At 37.1% G+C, this 10,638-nt stretch overlaps 2 protein-coding genes across 2 annotated transcripts in view; both read right to left on the reverse strand.

The window, feature by feature from the left end:
* MYO3A (myosin IIIA) overlaps window positions 1-10,638 on the reverse strand; it is a 221,813-nt gene that overhangs the window by 19,680 nt on the left and 191,495 nt on the right. The window lies entirely within an intron of this gene.
* On the reverse strand, window positions 6,485-7,094 carry LOC102241840 (protein cornichon homolog 1). The gene has a single exon (XM_005865857.2). It carries the CDS (start codon window positions 7,054-7,056, stop codon window positions 6,622-6,624), a length of 435 nt encoding a protein of 144 aa, XP_005865919.1. The 5' UTR covers window positions 7,057-7,094; the 3' UTR covers window positions 6,485-6,621.

Below are 10,638 nucleotides of genomic sequence, written 5' to 3' on the forward strand. Positions count from 1 at the left end.
TTACTTCAGACACATTAGCAAAGATTAAAAAGAAGGATAACGTGGCTGGATCGGATGTCAGAAAAAAGTGTATTCTCAGAAATTGTTGAAAGAAATATCAATTTTAAGGGCCTTTAATAAAGCAATCTATCAAAACCAAAATTACCTTTCAACGCAATAATTTCTGAGGACTTTTCTCAGAAAATTAAAATCCTAGGATACAAGGACATTTGCAAAGATGTTTACTGCAACATTTTTCATAGTGGCAAAAAATTTAAAAAGTGAATATCTGACAATAGAAGAAAGGTTATGCGAAGTATTGTGATCCACACATGGGATATTATATAACCAGCAAAAAGAGTAAATTATAACAATTCCAGTTGATATTTTAGGATTCCTGCTAAAGTATGGAGGGAGAAAAGCAAGATACATAAGTGTTTATATTATGATTCTATTTATATAAAAGAATGACAAAAAGCTCTATATGTGTGTATAAGTACATGTAAGCATATCTACAAAAAATATGTGTGTATAAGTACATGTAAGCATATCTATAAAAATATTAATTCATATTTTATAATAAAGGTTCCATTAAGGGAGAATAATGTGGGTTGGGGAGGGAGTACAGAAGGGTGGGGGAGAAGAAAAGAGGCAAAAAGAGAAAATAAAACATATTGCATAAAAAGAATCCTGGAATGTATGGTACAGTCACATTTATTTAAAGTTATAAATTTATATGCTAGTATGTAGATATTATAGAGATTTAAAAAATGTCAAAATGCATTGAATTTTCAGAATTTCTGTTTAATTCTTGTATCTTGCAGGATCTGCTCTAGTGTTAATTCATTGACTTTTTTCCTTCAGCAGGACAATCTCTAGGATGCATATTCTTAAAGGGCGTCTCATTTAAGATCCTGCCATGCAAAGTGGCAGCCAGCAAGGGAAAATTATTGATGAATATAACTAACAGGGTCTGATTGTTCAGATTAAATTTACCCAGACTATTTTTTATTTTTGAAGAGCAAACTTCTCATGAGCTTATCAGCAAACAAATGTTTCAGAAAGGTTTAAGTTTATTTTTGCTTTCTAAATTTTTGTTCCTTTGGGGGAGTACAAACATTGCCTGCTAACATCGCTCTAACCCCTTAATTACAAAAGTGACATAAACATTTATAATCACAAATGATCAGCAGCATATCAATGTTGGCAGTAGCGAAATTAGGTTTGTGACTACTTTGTGTGATGTGCATGATAAATATTAGATGGTAAAGGTTATTGCCATATTAAATAGTCAGAGGGTAAAATATTGATTTATATTATAGTTTTGGTAATTATATCATTAAGTGTCTTAGTTTACTAGGAATGAACATTTTAAAAACAACGAATGGACAAACATCTCAACACTTTGCATCCTCCCCCCAAAAAAGATAGATTTAAAACTGGTCATATTTGCTTTAGGAAATTAAATTTCACTATTACTCTCATTTTAATAATTACACTATTTCACTTAAGAATACATGCAGAGTATAATTTGTATAAGTACCACATGCCTAAATTAGATGAGACAGAAGTGCACTTATGTTATTGTAATTTCTTAAGAAATCAATTTTTGTAAATTTCCATTCACTCCTGACATTCTGTGAACCTTAAGCAACAACATAGTGACCTACAGGAAACCTTCGAAGGGAGGTATATTCATTGCTGCATATCCAGGGCAGGATTCACCCTCGTCAAGGTTGCAATCTGCCTTTGGGAAGCTGCTGATTCTGCCTTTCACCTCCTCTGCCCTTCAGCCGGGCTAGTCACTCTTGGAAGAGAACTGGATACAGGCTCTGAGCTTGTGTGGGCCGTTCAGGTCTGCATGGCTCCTATCTGCTCTCTGCTGAGCTCCTGGAGATATTTTCATTTCTCATGCTGGGCCTAGATTTGACCATTAGCTTTACTCTACTATGTGGTCTTCGTTCTTTTGAGTCTATCTGAGGTGAAGAGTTATAAGGGCAGGTTCTTCTCCTGCTGTGTGTGTCCTTAACACTTCTGCGGGCCTAGATTTGACCACTAGCTTTACTCTACTACATGGTCTTCATTCTTTTGAGTCTATCTGAGGTGAAGGGTAGGTGAAGTTATAAGGGTAGGTTCTTCTCCTGCTGTGTGTGTCCTTAACACTTCTGTTTGCCTTACTGTTCAGTGGGTCCGACTTACCCCTTTCCTCTGACCTTCTCAATAGGCAGCTACCAGCCCCACCCCATTCGGAACTGCTCAAGCGATTCCTTCTGTCTTCCTTTCTACCACCTGACCACCGATGCCCTGTAGCCAGCTTACACCTGTACTTACCACCCTATAGGTCATGGGCTCTAAGCTTTTGGTCACACTCTGATTTAGGTGTGTTGCGCTAATATCCAGAACCTTAACACAGAACATTTCGTTTTTTAATTTCCCTCTCAGATTTAGGCAAGTTGCTTCCCCAGCCTGCCCTTTATGTCTCTTCTAGTTACATCACAGGACAAACAGGGGAGAATAGAGTGGCTCTGTTTGTGCCGTGAGGCCTTTGGACTATCATTTGTCTCTTGGACATGATCACTACATACCTTCTGCCATCTTCGTTGGGCTGGGGTCATGGATTAGAGTCTTCAAAGGCTAGTTAGTTTTTTCCCAGTCCCTGGGATTAGGCTACACCCTTACTTCCAGCTATCTGCCATTCAGGTGCACAGTTATCAAAGGAGGGTGCCCTAGCAGAGGCGTGTGAGAATGCACACAGTGATGCTGATGCTGTCTTGATAGTACCATCTTTGATGGGGACAGTGAGGTGTCACACTGACCCATGAGCATGTATCCTGTGTATGCCCATCCGTGGGACAGAATACAGTCAAACAACAGAACACAGACTTTCTTGCCTGAAGGGTGAGGAAACTCAAGAGTGGCATTTAAGGCTCCCTAACAACCTCTTGGTTATAAATAGTTGGGTATATAGCCTGAGGTGAAAACCTGTTCATTTTTTCCCCCAAAGAGCCAAATTTTAGAAAATTATTTATTGACTATTGCATAGTCATTTTCTCAGATTGGCCTTTTAAAAACACAAGATAGAAGAACATTACCTGATTTTAAACAAGCAACATTTAGGTTTTTTCTTGCCCTCTGCTCATGCTTGGAGCCACAAGGATAGATGGTTCCTCTCAAGGTAAGGTAAGATATACCAATTCTTTAAAAAAGCCATTATTCCATAGTAGGGCATGTCTGGTCACAAGCATGGCCAGAGGAGATACCAAGCAAGCTTTTAGTGGCTCAAGCCAGCCTGGCAGCAAAGATGACATACGTGGAGATGACACCCTAGTCTTATTACCCACGGCTGTGCAAGCTCTGTGCCAGGCTGCAGTAACATTATTCAGATGATTAATTTTATACAGACATGGACTCTGAGGGCCCAAGTCAGCAAGAGATGGAAAGTGTCTGCTCTGTTGGCGAGTGAGCACCTAGTTCTTATTCAACCAGTCACTGGGCTTTTCTAAAGCTCTCTACACAGATGCTCTTGTTAATGAACCATCTCACACGAGGGAATATTAAGCTGATTTATTTACATTATCCAATTCCAATTCTGCAATATTTTATCCTGTAGCTAGCAGTTTGCCAAGGTTATTCTTTGAAAAATGAATTTAAGGGCTGTTAATATTCCATATATGAATGTGTCATTACTTATTAATCATTTCCTTATTGTCTAATTTTATATTTTGCCATGTACATAAATTTTTATTTTTCAGCTCTGATTATTCCTTTAGGCTATGTTTTCATAAGTGGGTTTACTGGGTCAATGATATAAATTATTTCAATGTTTGTTTCTTTTTTTTACATATTGTCAAGTCACTTTTTGAAATGTTGACTCTTTACAGTCTGAACATTACTGTTTGAGAATAATTAAATTTGCACATTCTCCTCACAGTTAAATATTTTGTCTTCCTTGCCAGTTTGATAAGTAAAAATAGCAACTTGTTTTAATTATATTTTTATTTTTAGGGCAATCATATATATGCTTATTTGCCATTTGCATTTATTTTTCTATAAATAAATCCATTCTTGTGCCCATTTTTCCAACTGGGGGTACTAATGTTTTTCCTAATGATTTGTAAGAGCTCTTTCTACATTACATATGACAACCCTTTTTACATTTGTTTTAAATATTTTATCCAATTTGTCCTTAACCTTTTAACTTTTAATCTTGGCTTTCTAATCTCTAGAAGGTTTGTTTATGCAGTTCAAATTTATCACAACTTCTCTTTGTAATTCTTTTATTACTTCTTATGCTTTGTCCTGTCCAAAGTAGAGATTGTGCAATACTCAGTTCATACCATCTGGTTTCTTTTGGTTTATTTCTTACATTTGAATCATTAATATACTGGGTAGTCGGCATAAGGTAGGATTCTTATTCTCCCCAAATAAGAAACATTTCAAGCATTATCTATCCATTTCTTATTGCTTTGCTGTGTATATGTTAGTGACAAGTTTGCAGAAATACTAAGGTCAATTTGGGGGCTATCTATTCTGTTCGAATAATCCATGGTTGATTATTGGCATGTGGTTTTAATTGTTATGGCTTTATATTATTTATTTTATTATTTAATAAGAAAAGTCCTCATTTATAATAATTTTTTCTGAAATTTACAAATAATCTTGAGGGACATTTTCTTAAGTTCTAAGAAAAAATCTCACAGAGATTGAATGCAATATTTTTAAATCTAGAAATTAATCTTAGAATAGTCATGTTTACAGTCTCTTATCTTCCAATTCAGACACACTATGGAATGTCATTCCATTATCCACCTCTTTTCTGGTCTCTTTTTGGTTTTCTTGTTAGCTTTATTTCAATGTCTTTATCTATTTATTTATTTTTTGCTGTCATTTCCAATGAGCTCTTTCTCCATTATACATTTTTAGAAGAAAGAATATCTTTATACCTATATATCCTTGCTGAATTTTATCGCTAGTATCAATCATTATTTTGGCTCATTCTTTGCATTTTTTAAGGTCAAAATTCATGTTATATACTAACACTCTTACAATCCTGGCTTTTCCTTTTCAATAGTTTTAAGTTTTAGAAATGTCTATTTTCTGTCTTATTGTGTCAGTTAGAAATTCCCCCAAAATATAAAAAAGTATTTTTACTAGCATGCTTATCTTAATGCTGCCTTCTAAATGGAACTGCTTTCCAGTGTTTCATAGTTAATTATGATGTTGACAACGTGTTTAAGAAATGCATTCTGCATATTGCTAGAAAGTCTCCTCTTCCTAATTTAGTAAGAATTTGGCTTCTCTTCAGGACCACTAGTTGGATTTTATTGAAGACTGTTTCAGCATTTATCATGATGACTGTATTCTTTTGACCTTCTGATATTATGTTATATTAATGTGTTGTTTGTAGAGTCTTTTAATGTAATATTGCATGCAATTATCTAGTACTGTATTAGGAGTTGTACCTCTGAATTTCTGAGATTGATCCCTAGCTTTCTTTCCTTGCTTCCTTCCTCCATTCCATCCTCCCCACCCCATTTCTCTTTCTTTCTTAAATGTTATTTGTCAGACTTGGGTTTGAGGAAACATGACTGTCATAAAATATGTAACCTCCATTTTTCTTTTCTTTTCTAAGATTACATAGTATGGGAATTACCTGTTTCATGAACTTTGATTGCAACTGCCTATAACACTAAGTTCTTGGAAACTTTTTTTGAAAGTAATTCTTTTACATACATAATGTCACATTGACTAATTTATTCTTAAAAATTTATATGTCAGACCAAAATTGTCTTTTTTTTTTAATTTCAGAATTTTATTGTATTGCACTAAAGGAACAGCAGGGCAGTTATACAATGTTCTCTTTCATACCGTTTTATAAATCTGAAATACTTGCAAACTCTTAAGACTACCTTTACCACCAGATTAGGACAGTAAGTATAATAACCAATTTCTTAATAATAATGTCTTACAAATTAAAACACATTTAAAATAGCTTTAAATGCATTCTTCATAAGTAATTCAGCATATGTTTTTATATATTCACTTATGCTTAAGAATTAAAGCAAGTATATTATTGTGATGGAAATATGGGAAATCTCTCATTCATGCAATATACAGGGATAATATTCAAGTTAAAGGGGGGAAAGATGCCACTATTATTTTTTTAATGTATCCTATATAATCGTCTACATGATAGATGAGGAAATCCATGAAGTTTCCCACAGATCAGATATATATTTTCAGTTCATCAGAAGCACCTGGTCATCTACAGCTATTTGTAATTAGATGGCATTTCATTAAAACCAAAACAAGTTCCTATAAACAAAAGCTTCCAATGGACTAAGGACAATAATTAATGCAATCATTCAAGGGATCATGGCTGTTCCTTAAGGAGTGCAAGTTCCAACCTGTCAACACCAGAGGTAATCATTTTACATTAATTTATACGTAATTCATTTAAATTCTTTATCCGAGTATAACATATTAAAACAGTCTTTCCACAAGCAAAATAAGGAGTCATTTTTAATGTAACTGGTCAGATTCCATAGGCTACTCTTGGAAACAGGGTCTTGCTGGATAGAATCCCTTCATTGGGTGGCTTTTTGCATGCATTTAACTGGACCACTTCTTCTGTGTGTTGTTCTAAGAGCTCACCAAGACATAGATCATGCTGTATAAGTAGTAAAAAAAGGCTAGAAGGTAAAAAGCTAATTTGCACCATCCTTCTTTCTGACAATATGCTAGAATATCAGCATTCATGATGGTTGTAGGGTCATAGAGTCCTGGTCCACTCATCACTGGTCTACTCATATACCTCCAAATATGATATGCCAAGAGGGGCATATTGAGGCCCAGGGTAAGCCATTCTGCTGCACAAAGAAACATGACACAGAAGAAAGCATGGATGAGGTACTCTGGAAGTACAAGAGGATTCAGGGTATTACACTGGTCTATAGGATTCTTGTAATCAGTCTTCAGCTCATCAAATGCTATAATGTGCCAGATGGCGAAGAAGATGAGTGCGGCGGTGAGCAGCAGCGCCAGCATGTAGCAGAAGGCCGCGAACGTGAACGCCATGGCCGGGGAGAAGGAGCAGGGAGCGGCGGCGGTGCCAGCGGAGCCCAAAATTGTCTTTGTAATATTGATTACACATTTATTGAATGTGAGATTTTAATATTATCAATTATAATTATTATAATCTTGTTCTATTTTCTATTTTTTTTGCCTTCTTTTTTAAAGTAACTATATATTTATTTTTTATTTTCAAAAACATTGTCTTAGCTTCATTTAGATCTTTGATGTATTTCTTTTTAAATTTTTATTTAATTTATTGGGGTGACATTGGTTATTAAAATTATATAGGTTTGAAGTGTACAATTCAATAATACATCATCATATATTGTATGTCCACTACCCCAAGTCAAGTCTCCTTCCATCACCATTTATCCCACCTTTACATTATTCCACTAGCCTCCAACCCTCTTTCCCTCTGGTAATCACAATGTTGTTTGTATCTATGAGGTTTGTTTATTTTTTGCTTAATCCCTTCACCTATTTCACCCAGGCCCCAGCACCACTCCCCTCTAACAGCTGTCACTCTGTTCTCTGTATCTGTGAGTTTCTATTTTTCTTTTGTCTACTTTGTTCATTAGATTTCACACATAAGTGAAATCATATGGTACTTGTCATTCTGTGACTGGTTTATTTCATTTAGCATAATATTCTCCAGGTCCATCCATGCTATCCCAAAAGGTAAGATTCCCTTCTTTTTTATGGCTGGGTAGTTCTATTGTGTAAATGTACCAGAGGTTTTTATCCACTCATGTACTGATGGGCACTTGGGCTGTTTCCAAGTCTTTACTATTGTAAATAGTGCCTCAATAAACTAGGGATGCATATATTATTTTGAATCAGTGTTTTGGATTTCTTTGGATATATTCCCAGAAATGGAATTACTGGGTCATAAGGCAGTTCCACTTTTAATTTTTTGAGGAATGCTTTTCACAGTGGCTGCACCAATCCTCATTCCCACCAACAGTGCCTGAGGGTTCCCTTTTCTCCACATCCTCACCAACACTTGTGTTTGTTGGTGTATTGATGACAGCCATTCTGACAGGTGTAAGGTAATATCTCATTGTGGTTTTAGTTTGCATTTCTCTGATGATTACTGATGTTGAGTATCTTTTCATACGTCTATTGGCCATCTGTATGTTCTCTCTGAAGAAGTGTCTATTTAGATCCTTTGTCCATTTTTAAATTGGATCGTTTATTTTTAAGGTGTTGAGTTATAAAAATTCTTTATAAATTTTGGATATTAACCACTTATCGTATATATCAATAGCGGTTATGTTCTCCCATTCAGTTGGTTGTCTTCTCATTTTGTTGATGGTTTCCCTTGCTGTGAAAAAACTTTTTAGTTTGATGTAGTTCCATTTATTTTTTCTTTTGTTTCCCTTGTCCAAGAAAATGTATTGGAAAAAATATTGCTACAAGAAATGTCTGAGATTTTACTCTTGATGTTTTTATCTAGAATTTTTATGTTTTTGAGTCTTACATTTAAGTCTTTATCTTGAATTTGTTCTTATATATGGAGTGAGAATGTGGTCTAGTTTCCTATTTTTCATGTGTCTGTCCAAGCATTCCATCACTATGTACCAAATACCCCTTGTATGTTCTTGCCTCTTTGGCAAATATTAATTGACCATAAAGGCATGGGTTTAGTTCTGGGTCCTCTATTCTGTTCCATTAATCTCTGTTTTTATGGCACTACCATGCTGTTTTCATTACTATAGCCTTGTAGTATAGTTTGATATCAGGTAGCATGATTCCTCCAACTTTGTTATTCTTTCTCAAGATTCTGTGGTTATTCAGGGTAACTTCGTGGTTCCATATAATTTTTGAAATATTGGCTGTATTTCTGTAAAATACACTTTTGATAGGAATGCATTGATCTATGAATTGCTTCGGGTAGTATGCACATTTACAGGTGTTAATTCTTTCTATCTATGAACACAGTATATACTTCCATTCATTTTTACCTTCTTCAATATCTTTCTTCAGTGTCTTACAATTTTCTGAGCACAGGCCTTTTACTTCCTTGGTTAAATCTATTCCTAAATATTTTGTATTTTTTGATGCACTTGTAAATGGGATTCTTTTCTTAGTTTCCCTTTCTGATAGTTCATTATTGGTGTATAAAAATGCAACTGATTTCTGGATGTTTATTATGTATCCCAATACCTTACTGAATCCATTTATCAGTTCTAATAGTTTTTGGTGGGATATTCAGGGTTCTCTATATTCAGTATCATGTCATTGGCAAATAATGACAGTTTTACTTCTTCCTTTCCAATTTGGATGCTGCTTATTTCTTCTTGTTTGATTGCTGTGGCTACAATTTCCAGAACTATGTTGAATAATAGTGGTGAAGGTGGACAATCCTCTTTTGTTCCCGATCTTAAGAAAAAAGCTTTTAGTTTTTGTTCATAGAGTATGATGTTGGCTGTGGGTTTGTCATATGTGACCTTTTTTATGTTGAGGTATGTTCCCTCTGACCTCACTTTGCTGATTGCTTTTATAATAAACTAGGGCCTCAGTGCACGAATTTGTGCACCTTGGCAGGAACTATGGGCCACAAGGTTGCGGTGGGCTCAGGGGCGGGTCTCGGCCCATCCTCTGCACCCCCGCCCAGCTCCTCCTGCTGGGGCCCCTGGCCCCCAGTCTGCCAGCAGCCCCCTCCCGCTGCTGCCACTCCCATGCACTGACGGCGCTGGCCTCACACCCGCTGACAGTGTGGAGCAATTGGGGCTGTAACCAGCAGTGGGTGCGAGCAGGGCCGGCGCTGTCAGTGGTTGTGAGCAGGGGCTGCTGCCCTGATCACCCCACAGGAGCAGGGGGAGGTGGAGAAGCCCTCAGGGGCGATCTGGGTCGGTGCCAGGCGCCAGTAGCAGGTGCAAGTGGCGCCATCACTGGCAGCGGGTGCAAGCGGCGGCTGCCAGCCCCGATCACCCCTCGGAAGCAGGGGGAGGTGGAAAAGCCCTGAGGAGTGATCGGGGCCAGCAGCTGCCGCTCACACCCACTGACCACGCCGAATGATTGGGGCTGGCACCAGGCAGCAGGTACAAATGAGGCTGGTGCCAGCAGCAGGTGCAAGCACCGGGTGGGATCATGGCTCACAGGAGCAAAGAATTTTCAGTAACCACCAAAGGGTCGCCTTGATGACAGCGACCAGTGCCCCACCTAGGTCTGGTGCCCCCGCTCACCTACTCCACCATCCCATCTCACTGATGCCCGCCATGTTCCATGAGCGCCTCCTAGTGGTCAGTGCACATTGTAGCGACCGGTTGTTCAGCCGTTTGGTCTATTTGCATATTAGCCTTTTATTATATAGGATGGGTGCTAGATTTTATCAAACGCATTTTCTGCATCTATTCATATGATCATTTGATTTTCATCCTTCATTTTGTTTATGTGGTATATCACATTTATTGATCTGTGAATATTTTTTTTAAATTAAATCTTTTATTGTTCAGATTATTACAGTTGTTCCTCTTTTTCCCCCCATAGCTCTCCTACACCCAGTTCCCACCCCACCCTCTGCCCTTACCCCTCCCACTGTCCTCATCCATAGGTGTACGATTTTTGTCCAGTCTCTTCCTG

This window comes from Myotis brandtii, unplaced genomic scaffold, assembly GCF_000412655.1.
Source record: "Myotis brandtii unplaced genomic scaffold, ASM41265v1 scaffold215, whole genome shotgun sequence".
Taxonomy (NCBI): domain Eukaryota; kingdom Metazoa; phylum Chordata; class Mammalia; order Chiroptera; family Vespertilionidae; genus Myotis; species Myotis brandtii.

Bases quoted from the DNA above. Each gene is read 5' to 3' on its own strand.
- LOC102241840 (XM_005865857.2), bottom strand. From the start codon at position 7,056: ATGGCGTTCACGTTCGCGGCCTTCTGCTACATGCTGGCGCTGCTGCTC.